Source organism: Balaenoptera musculus, chromosome 10 (assembly GCF_009873245.2).
Source record: "Balaenoptera musculus isolate JJ_BM4_2016_0621 chromosome 10, mBalMus1.pri.v3, whole genome shotgun sequence".
NCBI classification, from domain to species: Eukaryota; Metazoa; Chordata; class Mammalia; order Artiodactyla; family Balaenopteridae; genus Balaenoptera; species Balaenoptera musculus.
This window is the reverse complement of record NC_045794.1, coordinates 22136166-22164121: the sequence shown is the minus strand read 5'-3', so window position 1 is coordinate 22164121 and position 27956 is coordinate 22136166. Positions and strand designations below refer to the sequence as shown.

The 27956-nt window shown below is 41.2% G+C and overlaps 1 protein-coding gene across 3 annotated transcripts in view; it reads left to right on the top strand.

Moving 5' to 3' along the window:
• The window catches only part of ITPR2 (inositol 1,4,5-trisphosphate receptor type 2), a 524960-nt gene that overhangs the window by 452990 nt on the left and 44014 nt on the right, over positions 1-27956 (top strand). The window contains exons 53-56 of one of the 3 annotated variants that reach the window (XM_036864825.1): positions 3890-4020; positions 5121-5286; positions 16194-16354; positions 19588-20373. In XM_036864825.1, the coding sequence (XP_036720720.1) occupies positions 3890-4020; positions 5121-5286; positions 16194-16354; positions 19588-19797 (668 nt within the window). In that variant the 3' untranslated portion in view covers positions 19798-20373. Of the gene's footprint in view, positions 1-3889; positions 4021-5120; positions 5287-16193; positions 16355-16476; positions 18366-19587; positions 20374-27956 lie in introns of those variants that run through there. The other 2 variants (XM_036864826.1, XM_036864824.1) reach the window with 2 other exon arrangements.

Sequence of the window (27956 nt, the reverse complement as noted above, 5' to 3'; positions counted from 1 at the left end):
CCATCTGTTCTCTTTCTTCTTATATACACTCTTGGGTCCTAATTGAACCTTCTTCTGCATTCTCTTATCCCCCCAAACTAATATCCTATTAATCTCCTTCCTTTCAGTACTAAATTTTTCTATAAAGCAATTGACCTACACTCTCTCCTTCAATTTCTGAATCAACCGTCTTCTCTTAAACTATTTGCCATCTTCCGATGACATCTTCCTATGCTTTTCCTGATGACCTAATTGTTAAATCCAGTGACCTCTTCTTGTTTCTCATTGCCTTTGACCCTTCTGTAATTTTGATGTTTTTTTGATACTCTCTTCATCTTTAAATTATCGTCTTCCTTAATTTTGGATCACAGTTCTCTCCCAGCTCTCTCCTCTCTAGCCTTTTAAAAGTCTTCTTGTCCGATAAACGTAAAAATCATCTGAGATTCTTTCCTTGTCTTCATCAAAGCCCCGGCATCCAGTTCTTCCTTCCAAATGGTCTGTTTCTGTGGTTTAGTGAGACCATCCTTTCCCAGGTCACCGCTGGCTGGAAGCTTCAGTCTGATACTTCACGTTGCCGTCTCCTTCATACCAAGTCCCGCCAGCTCCCCATCTTTCATCCTTTCCATTCTCACAGCCATTACTCTGTTTGAGGCGCATAGCACATCATGCCTGAATTATTGCAACTGCCTCCTAAGTGGTCTTTCTACCTCCAGTTATTCTCTCCTCCTCAATTTACCCACTATATCACCACTAGGCTACTTGTCAGAAATCACTGCTTTGAATATGTCCTTCCCTACCCCCAACTCAAGACGTCCACAATGCTCCATTACCTCCCAACTAAAATCCAAACTCCCTAGAGCTTTCCAGAGAGCTGCCAGTTTATCTCCAGCCATATCTTACACCCCTCTGCATACTGGTATTATTGGCTCTTCATCATGTAAGCAATTTTTTAAACTCTGGGGCTCTCTGCCCGTGCCATGTGAAATGCCTATCTACTGCTGTCTTAGTCCATTGAATATTCAAGGCAAACTCAGAGTCCGCATTAATTAGAGGGACTCCCCACTCATTATCATTAGTATTAAAAGTTCTCTCTCTATCCTGATCTCTTTGCACCGCTCTTGTGGCTTTTATCGTGTGTTAATTTGTCTTGTTATTTAAGTTCATGTTTTATCTCATACTGCTTTGCTAGCTAGATGCTAAATCACCTTTCTTCTGTTTAAAATTCTCCAGTGACTCCCCATAGCTTTCAGGATAAAGTTTAATCTCTTCAGCTTGGTGTATGATTCTCTCCATAATCTGGCCCCTACCTACTTCTCTTCTTACAGCTCCCGCACTCATCTGCATACCCCAGAGGCCCTGGCATCCCAATTCACCTGCCGTTCCCCAGACACTCCAGATGTTTTTTCATGCCTGTTTGCCTTCGCTCATCCCATTTTATGTGCCTGGAATGTCTTCGCTGATCTTACTGGCCAACCATGCCCTCTTTCAGTATTCAACCCAGGTGCCCCCTCCTTTAGGATGCTGCCCCCGACACCCCAGCCCATGAGATGCTCATCCATCCTGCCTCCTCAGTACCCATGGTACTGCACTGCCTTTGTTCATCTGCTACCCACATTTCCTAGGGGACTATAAGTTTCCTGGGGGCTGCAGCACTTTCATCTTCCCACTTGTATTTCTAGCACCTAACGCAAGGGCTCTTGATATATTGAAATGAAGCAGGTTTGGAATGGGGAAAGCTGGTTATGTAGGTAGGTCTCCACAAGATGGCACTTATTTAGGTGAATTCATCGTGACTCAGGGCCTGGCTCTCAGCCTGAAGGCCTGGGAACTTGGCTTAACATATTATGAGTAGATCCGTCTCACAAAGGTAAAACGTTATTAACCAAGCTCCTAGAGGCTACTGTGTAAAACTGGCATGCCCAAGCACTAGTTATGGAGTGAGTGGACTTGACTATGGCTGGCATTGACCCTGACCTGGGCACTCTCCCCCTGTTTACATGTCACACAGAAAGCCAATTCGTTTTATGTATTTGCAGCCAATCTATTTTATTGCACAATGGCTAATCATGTGAATTGTGTGTGGATTTTACTAGCTCACCTCTTATGAAAGAGCAAACAACCTCACTTCTGAATTATTGGGGAGAGATGGGAGCACTTTCCTGTAGCTTCCATAAACTGATTAATCTGGCACTTAATAAGTCTTTAGTAAACATTGGTGTCACAGGACCAGGTAGTTGCTGATTAAATAAATGAATGCAGATCCTGCCACTAGATAGAAAAGATTGATTGAAAGTCTAACCGTGGCAAAGTGGTATATAGACATACTGCACGTGACTGCATTGCTGGAAAACCATATTTCTCTTCAAAAATTCCTTTAACTCTCTTACACATTTCTAACGATTTTCTTCACATTCTTCCTAGCCATCACCACCACCAGGTGTCGGGGACCTAACCAAGCACTTTGCAGACTGAGCTTTCTCACTGTCTTCTCTGCCTTTCTTGCCTCTTCTGCTGTTCTGACTGCTGGCACCGCAAGCTTTACTTCTTCCTCGTTTCTCCTGTCTCCAAAAGCAGCTTTATTTCTTCTACTTTCTAAGTCAGAATGTGCCTTGGTGCTCACCTCTACGGTAAGTGGTCCAGCACAGACTCTGCTGATATCTTTGATGCTGCATTTGATGCTTGCCCATCTCTGACTTCCGCCCTCCTCTTGAGAAGCATGTTTTAGAAAGAAGCAGCTCTGAATAAAGGGAAAATGCCAGATCCCTCGTCCATGTGATGTTAAATTCAGCTTACAAGAAGAAAATCAACCTTTCCATGACAAAGTACCAGACAGGCTATTTGTAGTGGATCAGGTACACAAAATTATCAATAGAAGGATTCTTTTTCTTTTTCCTTTGGTGGTGGTGGTTTTTACATTCACACCATGACATGCAGACTGGCTACACCGTTCCAAAATTCAGTGCCACTATGGTTCTTTAATCTTGTAACAAGAAAAGTACATTTCTGCTAACTTAATTTAGGAAATCCTGATTCTAGTATCCAATTTCATGTGAATTTTTTATTATTTTAAATGACTGAGAGATTACTACCATATTTGGTAACTTTATCTTTAAACAAAATAAGACTAGGAATTTTTCTGTCACATTATATTTTTTTATCTCTCTCCGTTTGTCCCTAAATATTTTCACATAAACACATTCACATAAAATAAATTATTTACATGAAATAAATTGTTTACATAAATGCATTGTGCTTCTTATCTGTAGCTCCATGCTGGTCATTCAGAAAGCTTAGACACTTAACTAAAGAAATGAAATAGTATTTGCCCCAATTTGTGAGCCCTTAACTTACTGTGGGTATGCCAATCTCTGTACAAAGTGTTTTACATACCTTAAATATAATCCTTAAATAACCCTCTGAAGGGTTTAATCCTTAAACAGACCTCCCCATTTTACAGATGAGGACGTTGAGATTAAGTAACTTGCCCAAGTCCCAGTTCTGCAACAGAGTAGAATTTAAAGCTGGCTTCACCTAGCTTCCTTGTACAAGCTCTTTCCCCCCACAATACTTTTGCTTCCTGGGTGAGTTGACTGTCTTTTCAGAAGGTCTTACTGAAATCTCCCCACATCACGACAACACGCAATGAATATTAGCTTTCTTATATTCTGTCCTTTTCATTCTGTCATTTTCCACCGATGGAAGAAAAAATGATTTGGGGATATTATATGCGTGCTTTATGAGTCTGTGTCAGTCATGGGCTTCACGGGCTGCTGCATAGAAAATACGTGTTATATCCCTTCAAAAAACTGTGTCCTGACACAGTTATAAAGAAATAGATCTTTGACAGTACATAAGAGTGTGCTTTAAAAGCACGAGGTTGCTGTACTTTTTGACTTGTTTGTTTTTGTAGCTGCTGAGGAGTATGAAGATGGAATTGAAAGGACGTGTGACACCCTCCTTATGTGCATTGTGACTGTCCTGAACCAGGGCCTCAGGAACGGCGGCGGCGTGGGAGATGTGCTGAGAAGACCCTCAAAAGATGTAAAAGCTGGAGAAAAATGGTTTTTCAAGAAGCACATGATCTTGTTTTAACCTTTCTTAGCAGCATTTACAATATGGTTTTTGTTTTCAGGGTACTGTATGTTATGTTGTTTGCTTTAACAGTATCACGGTGGCCATTGAAACCAATTCATTGTATACTGGGATTACATAGAAACAGCTGATGTCCTAGAAATCTATGTATGTCAGTAGGGTCATGAACTCTGCCCACCTTTGAACTGTATATTGCGACTATAGTCTTTATGGAGGAGTTGATTGTTACATAAATCACAGAAACCAGGCTGCCTTTTGTCTCTCAGGTTTCTCAGGCATGAAGATTTACTCTTTGCCTCTGAATAGGAACAGCCTCTATTATTTATCCACGAGGAATATCAAATCTGAACAAATTCTAACAGGATTTCGTATATTCCAATGGCAAGGCTGAAAAATTTCTCATTGGCTACAACGTCTCAAGTGCCACCCTGGGAGCTTGAATAATCTCAGTCCTCCAATAGGCCAGCCGGATCACGTTGTCCGTTCATCTCATGTTTCCTCATCTATGAAACATCTAGGCTATCTGATCTCTAATGTGTATTTTAATACCGTTTGTCAAGTAGAAATAAGCCTGAGTTGAATGTACTTAACTCTATAAGGCCAAGAACAAAATCGACTCCAGAAATGGACGGATCATTAGATCGTCCTCAAATCTCTAATCTCTGACCTTTGGGACTGGTATTTGTCTACCTTTTGTGCAGCTTCTGGGATAGGGGCCCACTGCACCAAAATGCATTTAGCACAATGACACGTAAAGTGGTTTTTAATACACAGTAAGTCCCTCCCTTGGAGAGGAAAAGTGCAAGTCCTAGGGAATGGAAGGGGTCTGGGAACAGACTGGAAAGTTTTCCTCACAACACTTAAAGAAAACGAAGATAGAAAGTGGGTCTTATTTTTCCAACTTGGAATACTATTCATATTTAGCAAACAATGATTGAATATATACTTTCTGCTAGACAATATGCTAAATCAACATGCCTCGAAAATGTGTGTATATGTATATATACACAATGGGGTTTTTTTAAATGTTTTAAAATTTTTTATTTCAGGAGCCCTTGTTTGCTGCCCGAGTGGTGTATGACCTTCTTTTTTATTTCATTGTCATCATCATCGTTCTTAACTTGATTTTTGGGGTTATCATTGATACTTTTGCGGATCTCAGAAGTGAAAAACAGAAAAAAGAAGAAATTCTAAAGACAACCTGCTTCATCTGTGGTAAGTGTTCTCAAGATACTAAAATAATAGAGAAAGAAACTGCCCAGTAGAAAGGAGGGACTAGAATGATTTTTGTTTGCCATGCTTTGGGAAAAATTATTTCAAAATGAAAGCTGGACAAAATTCAGATTATATAACAGCGTTGGACTGGGATACTCTGCTTCCAGAAAAAGCAGAAGAATTACATCCCAAAGCTAACTTGTCATTATTTCTGCAATTTGTATGATTCTCTGACTATAGTATGTGTTACAAAATACCAAAAGGTTCCACCAACTGGCAAACAGATTTTTAATCACAGTAACATATTGATTAAACAATAGAATGATTTTTACTTTATTTTGCTAGGTTATGAATCCACAGATGATTTTCCCAGCAGCTTGAAATTCTACTCACTGGCAGCGCTTTGTTTTTGATTCTGAATTGTGCTTTCTCTCAGTTTCTGTCACTCTCTCCCTCCCTCCCTCTCTCTCTCACACCCTGTCCTCCTATTCTTCTATCGTTAGCTCTCTCAGGCCCACCCAACCTTCTCTTTGTCCTCATTATTTCCTTTGGCTCTACCCTCTGCTTCATAGACCTTAGCCCTTTCTGGCTTTAGTCGTCTCTGTAGCTGGCTTAGTCGCCCTAGGATCCTTCCCCATCCTTGAATAATCACCAGCTCCTGGTGATACTCACCATCTATTTTTCCATGTCAAGCTGAAGAATCTTTTTGATAAAAGTCACGAAACAAACATAAGGGCCTCACTACGATGTTTATTCTATATAACTTAAACTGGACCCGCAATAAATCCCCTTCCTTCCTTGGTTCACCTTTTATCAACTGTCTCATTTCCCTGAATGGTTCTTCCAAGCCTTTCCAACATCCCTCCAACAGGTGGGAGTATGCCAGATATTAACCTGTGATCATGATCTCTATTCCGAGGAAACAAACACAAATTAGACATGCCCTTTGGGGTGTCCACAATCTGTTGTGGAATACAGACACAATAAATATCAGTGCTATCTAATGCATTAAGGGAAATGATGGAGAAGTTTACGGGTTGTTAACATCTCGTTGGGTTGTGGTAGGGGGCAGCCGAGGAAGAGTCAAGAAAGTTTTCTTAGAAGAAATGGTGATGGAGCTGATGGTAAAAGATGGAAGGGAGGGACTTGCCTGGTAGTCCAGTGGTTAAGACTCCATGCTGCCAATTCAGGAGGCACGGGTTCGATCCATGGTCGGGGAACTAATATCCTGCATGCCACATGGCACAGCCAAAAAAAAAAAAAAAAAAGATGGAAGGGAGAGAGCCATATCCAAGTGGGCAGAAGCAGAGTGGCCAGCAGAAGGAAAGGCATGGAGGGGTGAACAGCATGAGTAGAATCTTCATTTCCTGTAAACAGCTCAGTGTTTGTGGAGTATAAGTTTCAGAGCAGGGCAATGCCAGCAAAAGAGATTGGCCAGATCATATGTGGCCTTTTATATTAGAAAGCTTGGACTTCATCCTATGGACTTATAGAGGATGGCGAACAATTAAAGAATTTTAAGTAGAGGATGCAGGGTCTAATTTTTATTTTCGAGCACTGTGGCAGCTATGGGAAGTTGTTCATCAGGGGACAATATTGGAGGCAGAGTAACTAGGTAGAAGGTTATTACCATAGTAACTAGGTAGAAGGTTATTGCCAGAGTCCGTGAGAGGTAACAAAACCTTGATCCAGGAGAGGTAGTGGTGGCAGTATTCACGATTACAGGGCAAAGTTAAGAAATACTGGGGAGATAGAATTTTTAAATCTCAGTGGTTTGGTTTGGAATGGATATGAGAGAGCGTGGGTGCCTGGGTGGATGGCAGTACCAACAGTTGAGTTTGAGAATAGAAGAAGAAAAACAATTTTACATAGGCATATACTGAATTTGGCTTTGGAAGTACTGAAATTGAGGTATGTACTGAACAGCCCAGTGGGATACACTCAGCACAGAGGTCAACATGTGGGTCTGAGCCTCAGAGAAGGAGACAGTATTGGGGAATCCTCAGCCCGTATGACATAGAAACAGCTGGAGTGTGGAGGAAGGCTTCCAAGTGAGAGGAGGAGATGATGGGAGTTCACATGGAAAACATCAGCACTGAAAAGTTGAAAGAGAAAAGGCGATCACACACTCACAAAACCTTTCCAGTCCAAATGGCGTGAGGACAACCAGGCACGTGTGGCACATGGAAGCGAGGGGAGAAAATACCCCTGGGAACAGAAGAATTGATTGTCAACTGTGTCAAAGCAGTAACATGAACTGAAGCAGAGCCTTTGAATTCCTCGTTTAGGAGGTTTTGGAGTTTTTAGAGAGGAGTTTCCAGGAAGGTAAGGGCAGATACCAGATTGCACAGTGCTGGGGAGGGACTTGCTGGAAGGAAATGACACAAAAAGAAGAGTCTTCTCTTTATATGTCTAGATTAGATGAAGGAACACAAGATTGACATGGCGCCAGAAAGATGTTGTGCAATAATTGGGGGATTTGCGGAAGAGAGTTATTATATAGAAGGGTGAGTCCCACAGAGGAAGAAAGATAGTACCTTTGAAGATCTTCCTGTGTCTCATGGTCTTGCCTTTACACTGCTTCCTCGAAGCCTTTTTCTTCACAATCGTAATAACTATTATGTCAGCACGCTACCTCCGAAACATGGGTTCTTTGGAAAAATCTATCGGTAGACTGAGCCTCATTCTAAGACATGATCCTGTCCCCCCTATTATAACAACAAAAGACATGAACAGCAAAATAAGTGCATCACTTCACCCCTATTTCTGCTCCTCTGAGCTTTCCCTTCAATGTCAAAATTCTCTCTGGCTTTTCACAGTTATCAAAAAGCCTGTAACCTGTAAATTCCTTAAAATATCACAATAACCTTCATCACCAAGCTGAAATGTTTGTCTCAAATCTCATCATGAACTTCCTGCTGACCTTTTCTTCTAGCTCAGATTGCACGTTCTCTGGGTCTATCACAAGGCCCTAGTCCTTCTCCCAACCCCTGGATCAGAGGTTCTGATTTTATCATAGACTCCTTGTCTCTTCCCTCTGCCCTTCTCTTTAACACCACTTTATGTAGATTATTGCCAAATATGCAGCCAGGGCTCCAACCTCTCTCCAGGCTTTTGTTCTTTATTTTCCATGGTTGATTGAAATTTAAAAAGGTATGACTTCCTGGCAGCCAGTTTTACCATGTCTGCAAACCAGTGCACCATGCCTTTCCATCTCCTTCCTCTAACCTGGCAACTTGTCTTCTGTATTGCAATTAAAGATACCCCACTGGGCTGGGAATTTCTCCATCATTTTAAGCATCTCCTTTTTCCTCTTCCAGGTGCACTAGTTACCACGTAGTAATGAATCTGCTTTCACAGTCTCACTTCCTTCCACATATTCCCACAGCCACACCTTGGTTTTTGAGGCTCACCCTGGCTCATACTGCCCAAATGGACTGTTCAGCGCTGCCAGACAGAATTTTCCACTTTGAACTCATTTCCTTACTCAAAAGCCTATCAATAACATTGTACAGTCTATAACTCTAAAATTCTGATTTTCCTGGCATATAAGGTGCCCCACAATTGGGCCCCTTCTTTTTTGCCTGCCTTTTCATCCACTGTTCTCCCATTTATAGCTCAGGCTCTGGTTCAACTGCATTACGCATCTTTAACTCTCTCTCATGTGTTCTCAGTTATGGTGTTTCTGTTTGGAATGCCCAAACTCCTAAGCTGTTGAACTACTGCCCTGTTTCTGAGACCCAGATCTAAAGCCGTTGTTCCATGAATTCAGCTTTCTCTGGTCTCACTAACCAGAAGCAAACACATCTGCTCCTAAATCTGTCAATCACAATTAACTATATAGTACTGTACACATTTTTCATTGTCTCATCTCCTCTGTTGTATACTATGCCTTACCATATTATAGAAAGTATATGAACTTTACCATCAAGTAGACATGGGTCTACACTGGTTCCACATCCTGGCTATGTGGTCTTGGTCAAGTTTCCTTTCACCTTGAAAGTGAGGAATATAATGCCATGTTTGGGGATTGTGGTGGGTATAAATGAAATCCTGTATATAAAAGTTCTTAGCTCAATGCTTAACTGAGAGTAAGCTCTCAATACATGATACCTTCTTGTCTTTAGGAGATCCACATTTACATCTTATCCATTTTTATGCTTCCATAGTGTATATTAGGGATCATTCATAAATATTTGCTTAATGAATGACTATCCAATTAGTCACCTCCAAATTAACATTGTCTCTATACTTATGTGGCTTATAACCTATAAAAAGAAGATAAAGCAAGTAAGTCCTAAATTGCTATATACTGCAGACAAAAAACTTAGATGCACTAATTCCAAGTTATCCCAAGTTTTGTCACATGTATGGTATTGTTTCTGTGGCATACACATGTCCACAGGGATATAGGGTGATATATCAGAAGGTATTAGATCAACGTGGCCTATTTTTCAGAAGCTTCACATTTATTAACAAGTTTGAGAGACCATTTACGTAAGTTAACCTGAGAGCAAATTCAAATAGTATTTTTATATTAGAACAAATACTTTGTAAAGTAGAACAAATTTAGTGTGAACATTTAAAATAAAATAGAAACTTACTTAAATATTGAAAAGTGTTTCCAAGCTCTTTTAGCTGCTAATCCCTGTGACCTCAGTAACTTAAGGGTTCTTTATTCTTTGCCCTCAAAGGGCAGAAGCATGTGGGAAGTGTTGTGATAAAGTATATCTCGATATGCATTCATTCCTGGAATCACTTACCACATATAAGATCTAATATATACCATATATATTAGAAGAACTTAATTACAGAATAATTTAAACATTTGGGATATTTGGGGGTTCTATTAGTAGGCTATCAAATAGTTGTGATTAATCTAGAAATGGTTCTTGGAGGAGTTCGGTGTTAAATTGTGATCCAAAGGGGGATATAGTATCAAATAACAGAGGAGAGATTCTCCACAGTAGGAGTTGGCCCCAGGAATATTCCGAGGATGCCCATAGTAGCAACAGAAGAGGTGGGTACTGTGACAGGCAGTGAGAGCAAATGGGACTTTCCTAGCCTTGAAGACAGTGAACCAGATGTTTCAGAGTTGGGATTCAGAAAACAGTTGCTAGTGGTCCAGAAGGCGGTCATGATGAGGTGATGATGAGCACATGACAGAGCTAAAGCAGTAAGCATGGAAACAAATGGACTCTGTTGTCTACATTAACTATTAATTTTGAATTACTAGAGGTGAAAAATCCAGTGAAAAGGAGATGTCGACAGACCAGGTGTGACAAAATAACAAAATGGAGAAAGGATTTGATGATAGGTCAGAACTCCTATCATAGGAGGGTCAGGTTCCTAGAATTAAAGATCTTTCTAGATGATTTAATAGGAAATAAAGGCTAAATTGTGAGGTGGGGCATCTGTGTTCTTCTCTTGGTAATTAGTCCCTTCTCTATACTTTGTGCATTATTTTATTATCTTTATTGTCTATACTTACGTGTGAAAGTCATTCACTCACCTATTTGTTCAACTGTTACTTACTGAGCATCTACTAAGTGGTAGGGTATTGCAGTGAACAAAAACAGACAAAAAACACTTCTATCATGGAATTTATTTTCCAGTATACATAGAATGTCAAATGATGACTATGGGGAAACATAAAGCAGAGAAGAGGAATGTGGATGCCTGGCTAGTGGGTGGGTATGTTCCCTTACCTTAGTCATACTGGGTGGGAAACACAACGTAAGTGTAGTCTTAACATTTTTCCTGAAAAGTTTGTGTTGAGCACACAGAGCTCCTCTTACCCTTCCTTTCTTTCTCCCTTGGTTGTCTCATCTGATGCTCTGGCTTTCAGTGTTCATTTTATGTCATTTATCCTTGGACTAGTAGAGTTATGTCTTGAATCCTCTGTTTGGAATTTCCAGCTTCCTACCTAACATCCCAACATTGGTTGTTCTGTAGGCATCTTAAACTCAACACATTCAAAATCAAATACATCCTCCCTTTAAAATCTCTTCCTTCTATTTTTTTTCCTCTTGATTTAGTGATATTACCTTAAACTTGGTCATTCAATTCAGAATATCGAGTCGTCCTTGATTCCTCCTAAATTGGTACCTCTAATCGGACATCAAGCCCTCTTCAGTTTCTACTCCAGAGTCCTCTTCAATCTTTATTATTCATACATTCAATTATTCTGTGAACTTTAGTTGAATGCCTACTGTTTTCCAGCTACTATGCCAGGTGCCAGTAAAACAAGAATAAATCAGACAAAGTAGTAGAGCCTAAGATAGAAACAGACAAATTTTCATAGCAAAGACACAGAGAGGATCAACCAAGGGAGTCAGAGCTGTGGCAGTGGTTGAGTTGGCTCTTGGAGAAGAAATTCCTGTAAAGTGGGAAAGAGACTAGATGGGGGCGTAGAGTTTTCAGAGGAGTTGGTGTGTTTGGACAATGGTGAGAAAGTGAGAGTAACTACAAGACATGTGCACAGAGTAGATAGTCAGTGCATGAGTCTGAGGGCGACTTCGAGTTCACTGGTGGACAGGGACTTCATTAACAGAGGGGAAGAAGAAGGGCTAAAGAAACAAATCTTTGATGAGTTGAGTTTGAGGTGCCCATAAGTTATCCAGGAGGCAGCAGGAAATAGAATCTAAAGTTGAGAAGAAGGGTCAGTACTGGGGATAAAGATCGAGAACTCATCAGCATGATGATGGTTGAAACCATGGGAATGGATGATCAAGCTTAGAGAGCAAGACCCACTGAAGATGAAAGACAACCATTTTCCCTCCCTTATATCCCTCCTCCCCTGTCCTAGCCCCCCGGACTCCTACCCTTAGCCTCTTCTCCCACAGTCTTCCTCTAAATCCTGGCACAGGGAGTTACTTAAAGCATAGCTCCCAGTATGCTAGGCTCACTCAAAAATCTTCAGCATCAAGCACAGACTCCTTAGCTTTGTGTTTAATACTTTTCATGGTTTGTGCCAAATGTACCATTTCATCTTCATTTCCAAGTGTTCCCTCCTGGCCACACCAGAGGAATTGACAGTCCCCCAAACAGGGCATTTGCTCTCATCTCTAGCTTTGCTGTGCTATTTCCTCAGCCCAGAGGCAAAAGAACATGGCTTTGGAGTCAGGAATATTTTTATTTAAATACTGGCTGACTTTTCCGCTAAATAGAGGTGTTAACTTGAGCAATTAATTGAATCCCTCTGAATCTCTTTCCTCACATGCTAAAAGGTCAGATCGGATTATTGTAATTATTATAGCATATTTGGACATCTTTATAGTTGTCAGCATAAATAGGTGCTCAATAAAAATTAAGTACCTTTTCTTACTGTTCATCTCTTCTCCACTTGCCATGATCATGTTTCATAGGCCAGACATTTAAAGTTTTATGCCTCCTTGAAACCTTTTAAAATGTACCTGGTCAGAACTCATTTTGTCCTCCTTTATGTTTCCTTGGCAGATTATATCACTTCAGAATATAAAACAAGTTGTCTGTTTCCTCTCCCATATTATAGGTTAATTGATGGTAGACATTATCTTTATAGTCCTATGTACCTTGCAACAGGTAGGGAATTGTTTGAATTGAATTCTAGGAGAAAGCTACTTTAAAATTTTCTCCTTTTTTTTGGTAATAACTCTGTTGAGGTACAATTCACCTACCGTATGATTCACCCACTTAAAGTGTATAATTCAGTGGGTTTAGTATATTCAGAGTTGTCCATCCATCATCACAATCAATTTTAGAACATTTTCATTGCCCTCAAAAGAAACCTCATACCCTTTAGCCATCACTGTTCCCTTCCTTCCCACCAAACCTTCCATCCTCCTCAGCCCTAGGCAACCATTGATCTACTTTCTGTTGCTATAGATTTGCTTATCCTGGACATTTCATATAAATGGAATCATATAATATGTGGTCTTCTGTGACTTGCTTCTTTCACTTGGTATGTTTTCAAGGCTCCATGTTATAGCATGTATCAATACTTCCTTTCTTTTTATTGCAGAAAAATATCCACTGTATGGATATACCATATTTTGTTTATCTTTTTATCAGTTGATGAACATTTGGGTTGTTTCTACTTTTTGGCTATTATGAATAATGCTGGATATTCATGTACATGCTTTTGTGTGGACATATGTTTTTCTTTTGTGTATATACCTAGCAGTGGAATTGCTAGTACACGTGGTAACTCTATGTTCAACCTTTTGCGGAACTGCCAAGCTATTTTGTAAAGTTGCGCTATCTTACATTTCCATCAGTAGTGTAGGAGGGTTCCAAGTTATCCATGTCGTCATCAACATTGCTATTATCTGTTTTTGATTATAGCCATCCTAGTGGAACAATATTTTATGAGTGACATATTCCTTTTTTTCTTAAAGCAATGAGAATTTATTGAAACAATACATGAGCAATTTAAGATAAGAGGTGCAGTAAGCAAAGAGCCATCATGGAGGGCCAGATGCTATTCATGAAACTAAAGCAAGACCCTCAGCCCCACCATACACTATTACCCAACAACTTTTTTCTCAGCTTCCCCTTTCTCTCTGTCTAGAATGGCTTCCCTATTCTAATTGCCTCTCTCTACTTGCTGCTCTACCTCCTGCTTTCTGCCAGTTCACAGCTTCTACTGCCTCATTGCTTTCTGCTTATATCCTACTCTTTCTGCACCTCTTCAATTCTGTTATATTCTTAGTGACATATTCTTAATTCATTCAATTAATATTTTATTCAGTGCAGACTATGTAGCAGGCAATATTCTAAGCTACTGGGACCATTGGTGAAGAAAAGAGACACATATATCTGCCCATGGACATGCAATAAATAATCAACATAATAAGCTCATATCTAAGTTCCTGGATAAAATGATATTCCGTTTTTCTGTGCCAATTAGCAGGCTGGATTTTTCTTGCACAATCATTTTTACCTCTGTAATTGAGACTTGTGGTCCAGTTTAATAGAACACCTTTGATATGGCTATATTCAGTCTGTTAAGAGGTGATAAGCACTCTAGGAAAAGGAAGGGGATAAGGAAAGAGTGATCAAAAGTATCGGCAAAAAGGAAGAGACAGGCTATAGGATTAAATAAAGTGATCAAGTTAAGCCACATTGAGAAGGTGAGATTTGAGAAAAACTGGAAGGTAAGTGAGTTAGTCAAAGAGATACCAGAGAGAAGAGGGTTATGGGCAGAGGAAACAGCCAGTTCAAAGGCCCTGAGGCAGGGGTCTGGGTGCGAGGAACAGCAGGGAAGCCATTGTGGCTGGATGAGAGTTAGCAAGGGAGAAGAGAGCGGGAGACAAAGTTAGAGAGGCTGGAGGGCCACATCACTTAGGGCTTAGCAAAAAGATATTGCATGGGATGTAGTTAAACTCAACAATTATTCGATGTTTTTCCAAACTTTGAACTTAACTGGGCATCCTGTATTTTCCCCGGCAACCCTACTTGTAGGGCATTGTAAGAACGTTGACCTTTATTCTGAGGAGGTGAGGAGCCACTGCAGGGTTTGGCACAGAGGAGGGACACCATCCTACTCGGGTTTTTAAAGGATCACTCTGGCTGCTGTGTTGAGAATAGGCCACAGAGAATAAAGGTGGAAACAAGGGGTCTGGAGATTGTTTGGGTAATCCAGATGAGATATGATAATGGCTCAGACCAGAGTGGTAACCATGGAGGTGCTGAGAAGCAATCAGATTCTGGGTATATGTTGAAGGTAGAGCCAAAAGAATTTCAACATGAATTGGATGTGGCATGCGTGAGAGAGAGAGAGAGGATTCGAGGGTGACTCCTAGACTTTTGGCTTGAAAACTGGAAGAACGGAGTTGTCATGGAATGAAAAGAGAACATGGGTGGAGCAGCTTTGGGGGAGAGGATTGGATTTTATTTGAAGCATGCTGAGCTGTTGATAGGTCAAGTAAGATGAGGCATAGCCATCAGCCAGCCAAATTTTATGGTATTTCCCGTAAAAAATATCCAATAATATAATTTAAAGGGCCACGCCTTCATTGGGGACAGGTTTTTTTACTTATTGTACTTTGCATCTTATTGTTTAAAGGGTCTTCTTCATGCCTAAATGGCCAAATAACCTTTTTTTTTTTAAAAAAAAAATATGTTTAGGAAAAGAGTAGCCAGGTTTGGAATTCAATTTCCAGATTTCTCCTCCAGTATCTGAACTGCAAAACCAGACTGAATCCCGACATCCCATTTTACTTGGCAGTATAATTCATTTTTCCATAGATGTTTTTCTTCATCTCCATTCATTTCCTTTCATCTACCCTTCAACCTTTGAGAGAAAAGAATCTTACTACCCAGTAAGATTACTCCTCAGTGTCCTTCCAGAGGCTAAAAATATGCCCTGGAAATTGAGCAGACCTTCCCCTCCCCAAAATGCCTGGAACACAGTAGTCTAAGGGGTGGAATGAGCCTGTGAGTCCTTATTGCTCTCGGAGCCCAGATCTCTGTGGACATTCGTTTGCCCTTCACTGATTACAAGTGGTTTTGAAGAGATGACTGTTAGCTGCCTTTTCTCTTTTTACCCAAGTTTCTGGTTAAAATGACATTTTCTTTCTGCCCTGATTAGCAAGCGTGCTTTTTCTTGCACAATCATTTTGACTTCTTTTTCTTAGACTTGCGGTCCAGTTTAATTTGACAAGTTTGATACAGCTATATTTAAAATTGTCTGCAAATTTTACATCTATAATAGGACTGTGCATTTCTAAGGATCCACAGGAAAGAAATTAAAAACTGACTTTTTTTCTGGAGGTCTTATATACTACGTTGTTTTTAATCATAACATTTTAAATTGTCATGCTCTTTCAGAAAGCATTTTTTCACAATAATTATTATGTTTTGTTTTTATGCCACGAAGTGAGTGCTGATTAAATTACACACATTGTGTCTCCTGTGATTTGCAGGACTCGAGAGGGACAAGTTTGATAATAAAACGGTTTCTTTTGAGGAGCACATCAAGTCAGAACACAACATGTGGCATTATTTGTACTTCCTAGTCCTGGTGAAGGTGAAAGACCCAACTGAATACACTGGACCTGAAAGTTACGTGGCTCAAATGATTGTGGTGAGTGAGAAGAGGGTTTGCATCTGTGACTATGTTGCATTTTGTCTGCTTTCACCTTCCCTACCCTACCTTTCTCCCAGAACGTAAAGTTTCTAGCAATCATTTTGTTAACTTTTCAATAGGACTGGCAGTCATTGAAGAACCCCTATCCTGGCTAAATCATTGGTTCCTAGCGGACTTCTTGGTTATACAAACCAAATCTAAGCCTCAGGTGTGCAGATGGTATTTCCTGGAGAATTCTCTGTGCAGTGAATTCAGTCCTGTCTGTCATCCTCTGACCTCATGCCTCCTGTCATCACTAATGTCTCAATTCCCCAAACCTGGAACTTTGCCATTGGCAAAAGGAGATTCATACTTTAAGAAATTCCTTGAATTTCAGAAATTAAGGATTTAAGCAATTAAATTGTGTTTGGGGAGAGGATAATGTTCAATCCCAATGGGAGAGCATTGGCTTTTTGTCAGCACACATTTTGGATAGATTGACTGGTGTTGGTGATGGATTTGCACTGATCCTGCTCCAGTTGCTTGTAACTCCTCCTTAAGATCAGTAGCATTGCACAGAGGGCGTGGTTGTCCATGATTTGAACTTTCTTCTGCTTCATAGAAGATTAAAACTAACAGGCTGAAAGAGAAGTCAAAGTTACAACTTTCTTGTACCCATGATACACAATTAGGGAGTGAGTATCATTGAATCTGATATAAATTCTTGTGTATAAACATAGCCATATATTGGATATTTTCTCAAAAATCATCCTCCAAAATTGTGTTAATAACTATTTGAGAATGAGACCTTAGAAGAGTCGTGACCCTCTTTGATGCTCAGTCCCAAGGATAACATTTAGTAGACACCAAAGTGTCAGAAGAGCCAGGTAACAGCGGGTCTTACGTCTTCCCCTCTGCGAACTTATCACCCACTTAGGAAGACATAAACTACAATATAGGGAAAAACCAAAGAACATTTTCAGAGGCTAACATCTCACTAAGTACAGGTTAATATTGCAGTAGTTTACCTTACCTGACAATATTTATGTGTCACAGGAGAGGTACATGTAAATTGAATTTTTATAATTCAGCATTTTCCATCCTATCTTATTGACATGCATTCTACCGTAAGTTATTTTCTCTCCATTCTTCATATGACAGTGGGCAGAACCTAACATTATTTCTTTTTCTCCACAAATCCTTTTCTGCCCTCTCTCCCTTCTACATTAGGAAAAAAGGTAATCATCTTGAGGCTATGCACTCACAGTCATCATCTATACAGTCTTGATCTCAAGATGCTCAGAGACTGTGTGAAACATTTTGTTTCTTCTTGCTAGGGGAGAATCATGTACAACATTGCATTTAAAATGTGACCTCACACTGCTAGATTTTACCAAAGTTTGACTAAATTGAATTAATATGTATTTGGCAGGCATCCATTATGTCCCTTGGAATAAAAGATTGCAGGGAATACGCTGAAGAGTCTGAAATGTCCCTTCTGTGCCAAGGGATTTAGAGCTTACTAAGAAGAGGAGGGGGGCGATAAACCCAAAGTAGAACAAGCTAAGTTCCCCAGGAGTGGAACAGATGGAAGTCTGGGAAGGCTTAAAGATGTAAAGTGACATCCAACTGGAAGGTGGTGGAAGGGAATTGGGGTGTGTGTGTGTGTGTGTGTGTGTGTGTGTCTGCATGTGCATTACATGAGACAGGGTAGAGTTTGTGCAGATGGGGAGTGTCTGCTGGATTAAGAGTGAGTTCCTGTAAGAAGGAGCAGCCTGAACAAAAGCATAGAAATGGAACATTCAGACACTCAGGGGATAGTTAGTTGCCCAGTTTCACTGGTACACAGTTTACTTGTCAGGAAGTTCTGAGAGATATGACCCAAAAAGTAGATTGGACTTTTGAGCAAGAAGTGTAGGTATTTGGACATTATTTTCTCTCAGCAGTGGGAAGCCACTGAAGATTGTACCTAAGGGAAGAATGTGGCCTGGGGAACAGTGCTCAGGAAGTGGTGTGTCGGCTGGTTTGGAGAAGGGAAAGATGAAGTCAGAGGTGGTACTTGGCAGTTGGTGAGGTTAGGAGGTGGGTGTGGAGGAGCAGGGGAAGGGAAGGACTGCGAGATGAGACAGAGGCTCCCGACACCGTGAGCCGGGTCATTGGGAGAAAGGTGGTGAACGGTTTCAGAAAGTCTCTGTTAGGAGAAGAAACCAGTCAGAGAAGAAGACTTGTGGATTTTGAAATGAGACCAGAGTCCGAATCATGGGAGGGCCGGTGTAGTGACAACAGCATGGGCCTTACAGCCAGAAAGATCTGAACTCCAACACTGGCTCTAGCACGTATCTGCTGTGTGGTCTTGATGTCTTGGGTGAGTCTTCAAACCTCCCTGAGATTCTGCATCCTCACCTAAAAGGCAGAAAGTTGGTGTGAGATCAGTGAGATGACATGTAAAAAGTGTCCAGCTCGGGACTTCCCTGGTGGTCCAGGGGTAAAGAATCCACCTTCCAATGCAGGGGACCAGGGTTCGATCCCTGGTCGGGGAGCTAAGATCCCACATGCCATGGGACATCTAAGCCTGCGCACCACAACTACTGAGCTCGTGCGCCTCAACGAGAGAGCCTGCGTGCCGCAACGAAAGATCCTCCATGCCTCAACAAAGATCCCGTGTGCCTCAGCTAAGATCCCGTATGCTGCAACTAAGACCCGACGCAGCCAAAAAAATAAAGAAAATAAAATAAATAAATATTTTTTTTAAAAAAATGTCCAGCTCATGATAGATACTCAGTAATTGATAGTTTTCAGTGGGATCGTCCACATGGAATGACAGTTGAAGCTGTCAGGTTAGCAAGAGGTGGGAGAAGGGAGAAATGCAGAGAGAGGAGAAGAAAAAGCCAGAGACAGAACCTGGGTGAATCTCCCATTTAGGAAAAAAGAGAAAGACAAGTAAAATAAGTAGAAAAGAAGACACTGAAAAGTGTAGAAGAAGAACCAGGCAATGGAGCGTGTTAGAAGCCAAGAGATGAGAATTTCCGTGTCAGAGTTCACAGCATCAATTGCTGCACAGAGGAGACAGGCCCAAGCCTTTGGATTTTGTGATAAGGAAATCACCAGGTGACTTTCACTGTGAGAGAAGACTGCTGCGAAAATGTTGACCCATCTTTAGCTTTCACATTAAGACCCGCATTTTGCCGGGCTCTTGTGCTTGAATTTTTAAGACATACTGATCCGTGTGTCTATCCATCCTCTCCTGTCAGAACTCTCTCCAGAACCAGGACAGGAGGGAGGAGAGCCCACAAGCTTATTCCAACATGAACTGTCTCATTCTCATCCAAGCAGTGCACACCCAAGAGAACAGGCACTGGTCCTGGATTTTAATGGGCAGGAGAAGGAGGAGGGATATTAAGCTTTGGAAGGATGGAAACAAAAAGTCACTTGCCGGTAAGAGTGTTCATTTACTGAAATAGCCTTTTTGGAAAACTTCTAAAAATCTCTAGTTGATGAACCCAATTTGGAAAATCTGTTACTCCAAGCTCCTTGGAGATTATGGCCTCCTAATCTTGATCCTCCTAGAGAGAGAAGATTTTAGAGCACATGGCAAGTTGAAGCATGTCTGCAGCTCAATTCAGAGACTACATTTTCTCTCCCTCCAGGTCAAAGGTAACTACTCTTAACAGTTTGGTAGGAAAACTTCCATTTCCCTACCACTTTAATTTTTGCTCCTTAAAAATAGGTGCATTTACCAAGTTGATTTAAGTGCTTGTTTATCAATAGAGCTTTAGAAGAAGTTTTTAATTCTTCATAATTGATGTAGCTTTTACCCTCAAGGATTTATGCAAAATAAAATAAGGAAGGTCCTCATATTTGTTCACAAAACAACTCATCTGAATTCTACACACTTTAAGCCTGGTTTGTACCTAGAGGCCCTTAGAAAATATTTCCTGTCTTCTGGTGAAATGAGAAAAACAAGAATATAACAAGTTTGTGGATGTTTCTCCCTCTGTATATTTTTTCGCCTCCAATACTTCAACTTTATTCTTTACTACCAGGTCCCATAAGGAATATTTATACTAATGTGCATTAAAACATACATTATAAATAAATTAATATATTGCTTCTAGGGGTTAGAATCTCAGGAAGTACATTTGTGCCTCTACATCCCTCTAGTGACAGGATCAAGACTCTGAAATATTAACAGAAGCTTAAAACTTCCTCACCCCTGCCTTCAAACCCTACACCTAGCTGTTGGACTATCCACTGTCTGAGTCTTTGAATTAACACAAAACCTCTTCTGGGATATTGTTAGGGGAGATGTGAATAGATCAAGGTATTTTGGGAATGTATTTTCTTCTGGCAAACAAACTCTCATTTTTGATAAGAGAATTGATATTTTGAGCTAGTGTTTATTGGGGACAGAAAGTAAGAGACAGAAAAGAAAGGATCATGCAGAAAAGTAAAAGTAATGAAAGAGAATCCAATAAACTAGGAGGAAAGGGCCTAAGAGGATAAGTCCTGCAGCCTGTGCTAGTAATGGCCTGTGAGCATCACTAAGCCTTTTGCCTCTCCCATTACTCATAGGATGATATTGAAGAGGAACAAACAAAATAGAGATCATTAGAAAAAATGCCCAAGGCTTTTAGAGGTTTCTCTAACATTTTGGAGACATTTTCAGTTGTTCGTTTGCTGACGTATGTTAAGGACCTTTGGGAATATTTAGTACTTAATTTGACAAAGAGTGGGATCGAAACCAGAGGTACCTGGAAGGACAGGTACCATGCGTGTTCAGAGAACTGCTCACGTGTTCTGGTGTACTGGGCTGCGACCCAGACCCTGGTTGACCATGCCCCATGACCATGGCTTTGTGGGGACCAGTTTCTCATTTTAGCACATGGCACTTTTAAGCTCTCTACTTATTTGACTCTTGACTAAAAATTCTTTGTGGACATCATAGTGATGTCAGCTGGGACAATTTAACTCATGTTTTTTGTTTTTTGGGGGTTTTTTTTGTTTTTAAAATTTTTATTAGAGCATAGTTGATTTACAATGTTGTGTTAGTTTCTGCTTTACAGCAAAGTTTCTGCTGTACAGCAAAGTGAATCAGTTATACATATAGATATATTCACTCTTTTTTAGATTCTTTTCCCATATAGGCCATTATAGAGTATTGAGTAGAGTTCCCTGTGCTATACAGTAGGTCCTTATTAGTTATCTATTTTATATATAGTAGTGTGTTTGTGTCAATCCCAATCTCCCAATTTATCCCTCCCCTCCCCTTCCGCCCTGGTAAGCATAAGTTTGTTTTCTAAGTCTGTGAGTCTGTTTCTGTTTTGTAAGTTCATTTGTATCATTTTTTTAGATTCCACATATAAGTGATATCATATGATATTTGTCTTTGTCTGACTTACTTCACTTAGTATGATAATCTCTAGGTCCATCCATGTTGCTGCAAATGGCATTATTTCATTCTTTTTATGACTGAATAATATTCCATTGTGTGTGTGTGTGTACATACACACACACACATATACCACATCTTTATCCATTCATCTGTCGGTGGTCATTTAGGTTGCTTCCATGTCCTGGCTATTGTAAATAGTGCTGCTATGAACATGGGGGTGCATGTATCTTTTCAAATTATAGTTTTCTCTGGATATATGCCCAGGAGTGGGATTGCTAGATCATATGGTAGTTCTATTTTTTAGTTTTTTAAGGAACCTCCATACTGTTCTCCATAATGTTGTACCAATTAACTCATGTTTTTGTTAACGTAATAATTGTCGTGACACAAAAAATAATTGTAAGTTTCTTGAAGGCCACAACCAGGAATAGAGTAGCTTTTGTTCTGTGTAAGACCAGGGCAGATGATAGCTATAATATATATTAAAAGCAATTCGATAGACACTGAGTGCCTCTTATATGCTAGCAGCTGTGCTGTGGGTTTGATACGTAAGGATAAATAAGAAGTAATCTCTTCCCTCAGGAAGCTCAAAACCTTTATTGAATGAGTAAATAAAATAATGAGTGAATTAACAAATGAACGGTTTATTCTTAGCCCTCTGCTAGTTGGACATAATTTACGGAAAGATACACCAAAATAGCTGCAGGAGTTGAGAACATGAACTTCTCATTAGGCAAATGTCATCTTTCTCCTCTTTTAAAATCGGAAGATAAAGACGCAGCAGGAACGTTATGCCACCTGAACCAAGTATAATGAATGCAATATTAAAAATTGGATGGCTGATTTGAGAGACAGGCAATTTAATCCCTCTGTCATCTCTCTCAGTATTTCTGAAGCCCGACCCATCCCATACATGCACAAATCCTCAGGAGTGCCCCTGAAGCTGCTGTCCTAGCAGAGGGGCAGGCATGCACATTGGTGGGTTGTTCAGCATAATTCACCCTTCAGAATGAATTCTTCCTTGCATAATCTATTAAGGCCTCAGAAAGAGAGGGATTGTCCTTTTAATGAGATAGAAAAGAAATGTAGTCACCCAGAAGGAAGGAAAAGAGCTAAGAATTTTCCAGATGTTGTTTTCTGTGTCTGGAACTCAAAATCAATCTTGTTTAGTTAAACCGTATTTTTGAGGCGTAACTGTTGGAGGGGGGATATATTTGGGCTCATGAAAGACATCTAAGATTTATATGTACCCCTCCTGCATTAGCACCGTTTGCCAACTTAATTTCTGTATTATTGTCATGTGTCATAATTATGAAATTATATGTTCTGATCCTATTATTTCCAATTTACGCTAATTGTGTAATTAGATCAATTGCTAATTGATCTAATTAAGGCAATTATGTAACTGCTCAATCTTTAAAACCTATTTTAAAGACGTTAGAACAGGGGCTTCCCTGGTGGCGCAGTGGTTGAGAATCTGCCTGCCAATGCAGGGAACACGGGTTCGAGCCCTGGTCTGGGAAGATCCCACATGCTGTGGAGCAACTAGGCCCGTGAACCACAATTACTGAGCCTGCACGTCTGGAGCCTGTGCTCCGCAAGAGAGGCCGCGATAGTGAGAGGCCTGCGCACCGCGATGAAGAGTGGCCCCCACTTGCCACAACTAGAGAAAGCCCTTGCACAGAAACGAAGACCCAACACAGCCATAAATAAAGAAATAAATAAAATTAAAAATTAAAAAAGACGTTAGAACATAATAAGACACTTTTAAAATGCTTACATTTCAAGGCAAGCTGGGAGCGGGAGGTTGTAGCTTCAGAATGCACAATTAAGAAGGAAATGTCTACATTCAAGGAGACGCCACCTCTACTGTCCACATTTTAAATCCAGACATGTGTCTTCAATTTAAGAGGGATCTTTTTCAGTTCCCATCTCTGGATTTCATTTTTGTTGTGGGACCTATCCTCTACATTATCCTAATTTCCTATTTAGTATTCGTACTATAATCCATGAGTTACCACATATTTGTGCATGTTAACGTCTTTCTAATTCCCTTCTTATTTTGAAAATAGAGATAGAAATGGTGAATATTTAACAGTGTGGCTGTACACAGAGTCTTCATCTCAAAGACTGTCCTCAGCGCCGGAAGTGAGGGTGGAAGGATTTGGGCCAAATTGTTTTAAATGAGATTCGGATGGAAGTGGGATGGGGAATAAGGTCGAGGGCAGGCACTTGAGGCGTGGACTCTCAGAGGTCATTGACTGCTTCCTGAATTGATCAGAAACCGAATCTGCTGGTGTGCAGGTAATAGTCCTCAAAGTTCAAGAGGCTAAAGTGGCTTTTGTTAGTTTTTCTAATCAGTGTCTAAGGAGAAGCTCAGTGTCAAGGAAGGAAACTGGGCATCAGATTCTGAAGTTTGACTTCCTAGGTAGGATTCCCATTTACAAGATCAATGACTTATTCCCTCTGTACTTCACGTTACCCATCAATGAAGAAAGTGTAATCAGCCAGTGAGCACTCAGAATAGAATAAGATGAATTGTCTGGAACCTGGAGGCCTCCTGCTGTGCCAGACCCTGTCCCTTTAGCTGCCAGATCATGGGGAGAAGGGGGAGGTAGGGATCCCAGGGAAAGAACCTAGGCAGAGAAGGCTGCAGGGTCATGGGGACAGGGAGCGGGATTTGGAGGTCTTGGGACAGCAGGTAATTTGGCAACTGGGAAATACTGCAACAGTTTTAGCAACTAGTATAGCCGTATCTATGCAAACCAGCTGAATATTGACCCTGTATATAACAAGACTTTCCTTGCAGAGTTGCTACCAGGATTAAATCAAATCATGCATACTAACAGTACTATGACTGATGGGACTTCCCTGGCGGTCCAGTGGTTAAGACTTCGCCTTCCAATGCAGGGGATGCAGGTTTGATCCCTGGTCGGGGAGCTAAGATCCCACATGGCCTCTAGGCCAAAAAAACAAAACATAAAACAGAAACAATATTGTAACAAATTCAATAAAGACTTTAAAAAAATGGTCCACATCAAAAAAATCTTTAAAAAAAAAACAACAGTACTACGACTAATATAAATTGACATTCGATGAGTGCTGTTTGCTGGATGCTATGCAGTTTGACATGCATGATCTCTTTAAAGGCCTTGTATCAACCCCGGGAGGCAGTCTGATGTGATTATCCCCATTCTACACATGAGGAAACTGAGGCTTAGGGAGGACACAGCCAGCAGAAGGGGACGCTGTGTCGGTGACGTGCGGGACACGTGCAAGTGGCCGGCGCACGTGCTGTTGTCCTACGATGATGCTGTTAGTCGTGTAAAGCTAGCAGCAGTGCTTCCTGTGAGGGCGGGTGCCCAGCACAAACCTCGTGCTCTACAGAAGAGGGACCACAAACGCGCCCTGCAGACCGGGGCTGGGAGTAACCTGGCTGGGAGACAGGAAGTCAGCGGAGAAGCCTACAATGGCAGGAAGGCCTGAGAGGAATACAAATATGAAAACTGTCCTTGTTCAGATCTAGCTGGCAACTGCAAGCCTCCTGCAAACATTAGAAGAGTTACAATGACAATTAGTACCGTTGCAGGCAAGAAAGAAGCAACAGGACGTTTCCATTTAATTTGACAAGCATTTACTGGGAGGACTATGCATGAGGCACTGATGGAAACAAGAAAAGAACATCATCACTGCCCTTACGGAACCACAGTGGGATAGAAAAGACAGCTATATTCACCAGAAACTATAGTGCCAATCAGAACTCCCATGAGAGAGATAATAGACGTTCAGACACACAGTAGCTGGAGAAATCTTAAAACAAATTATACCAGTACACCCCTGATTTATTAAAACCCTTCAGTGGTACTTGGAATAAAGTTCAGACTCTTCCCCGTGGCCCCCTTATGCCATCTGGCCACAGCCTACTTCACCAATTCCATTCCATCCCACCTTCCTTAGCCCACGACAGTTCAACCACATTGGCCCTTTTCTTGTTCTCGAAAATTCCACACTTTTCCCTGGTCAGTACCTTGGCGTGTGGATGCCTTCCATTTGCAGTGGTTGTCCCCCAGCTCCTTCCGTGCCTGGCCCCCTCCCTGACACCCCCATTCTGGTTACTTCCTTTCCTATTACCCATTAGAGCACTTATATTCATCTGACCTAATATTATTTTTATACTTATTGACATGTTTATTCCTCTCCACTACGACTCAGGCATTTACACGCCTATTTTGTTCACTGCTGATTCCCAGCCCCTAAATTAATGCCCAACACAGAGTAGACACTCAGCATAGATCTGTTGAACAAAGTAAATAAGACATTGAGGCACTGGAACCCAGGTGACAGGACAGCCCTTTCTGCCTGAAGGCTCCAGGGACAACTACACAGAGAAGATTAGGAGGAGAGTTGGACCTTAAAAACTGAGGATTTTGTCAGAAAGGATGGAGAGGAATACATTCCAGGTGAAGTGTGTATCTTTAAGGGAAAGTGTAAGCAGAGAAAAAGAAAGAAAACGAATTCAGTGTATACTATGTGCTAGCAGCTTTGCATGTCGTCCTATTTAATTATACCCATTTTATGTTAATTGAGGCTCAGAGAAGCTTATTACTTATCCAAGGTTCTCAGTAAATAGGGCTTGAACCAGGATCCAAACACACATTTTTCTGGCACCTTTGTATATGATTTTACCTTTAGCTATTACATCTCCTAGTGAAGAATCAAGTAGAACGACTAAGGTCAAATATATGTAAGTTCAGTGTTGGAGAAAAGGTAGGGAAAAAAACCCCAAACCCCAACCAAAAAACATCCTTTGGAAGGAGGAAATCTCTTTCTGCTTCTCCAACACGTATTTTAAGGAATTAGAATCCTTAGTTGTTTGTTTTTTTGTTTTGTTTGTTTTGTTTTTAATAAATTTATTTATTTATTTTTGGCTGTGTTGGGTCTTCGTTTCTGTGCGAGGGCTTTCTCTAGTTGCGGCGAGCAGGGGCCACCCCTCATCGCGGTGCGCGGGCCCCTCACTATCGCGGCCTCTCTTGTTGCAGAGCACAGGCTCCAGACACGCAGGCTCAGTAGTTGCGGCCCACGGGCCCAGCCGCTCCGCGGCATGTGGGATCTTCCCAGACCAGGGCTCGAACCCTCATCCCCTGCATCGGCAGGCGGATTCTCAACCGCTGCACCACCAGGGAAGCCCCCAGAACCCTTAGTTTTTAAGCTGCAATAGTTGAGGTATGATCCAGAATGCCTTAAAACTGCAAACCAATAAATCTTTTTCCATCAGTTAGATTTGTTCATCCAATAAACGCAGGCTCACAGGCTGAGTGCTTACCGTGCTCCAGGCACCGGGCTGCCTAGGGATTCAAGGTTGAGGCAAATACCGTAACTTCCTTCAGGAAACATTGGTGAAATACAGCAGAGAAATCAAATAAAGGGTGGTGATGGCCCAGTGCAGCTGTGGAGGCTGCTGCAGAGCAGACAGCCTGGGCAGGGAGGCTTCACGGGGTCAGGCCTGGATGCTTGGGTGAGTCAGTAAATGAGGATGGAGCAGGTGGAGGGAGCAGGTCAGCCTGTCTAGGGAGAGAGTGAGCCTGTCCAGGAGGAAATGTAACTAGGAGCCTGATCACAAGGTCCTTGTGTGCTCGGAAGTCTTTACCCCGAAAGCTAAGGGAAGCCCTTCAGAGATATTAAACCAAAGAGACAAGGTCAGATGTGCATTTTAGAAAGTATGTTCCATAACAGTGTAGGAAACGTATTCAAGGGGGCCTTCCTGGAGCAAGGAAAAAAAGAAAAAAACGGGTAGAAAGATTTCATTTCCTAGCACCAGTGATGAGAGCTGGTATGAAATGCCACTGCGCATTGAGGGGAAGTGATGGGTTTGAAAAGATTCAGGCAGAAGACTCACCAAAGGCAAGAGGAAAGAGGTTTCAGTCTCCGGCCTTGGATAGTTGGGGGTGCTGGGTTGAGCAGGGGGGCCCAACCCAACTCCTAGGGGTTCCTCAAGGGCCAGCTGAGGAGATGTGTCGATATCAGTGTCTAAGTGCACAGGAACAATTTGCGCGTCTAAGTGCATATGCCCAATAAGAAACTGAATAGGTGGGTCTCCAATTCCCACAAGGAGTTAGAAAAGTTAATCAACTACCACAGGGGGAAGATTTCCAGAGCATAGAGCAGTGCCTGGTATATAGTAGATACTGAATACAAATTTGTTAAATGATCATAAAATTTATACACCAC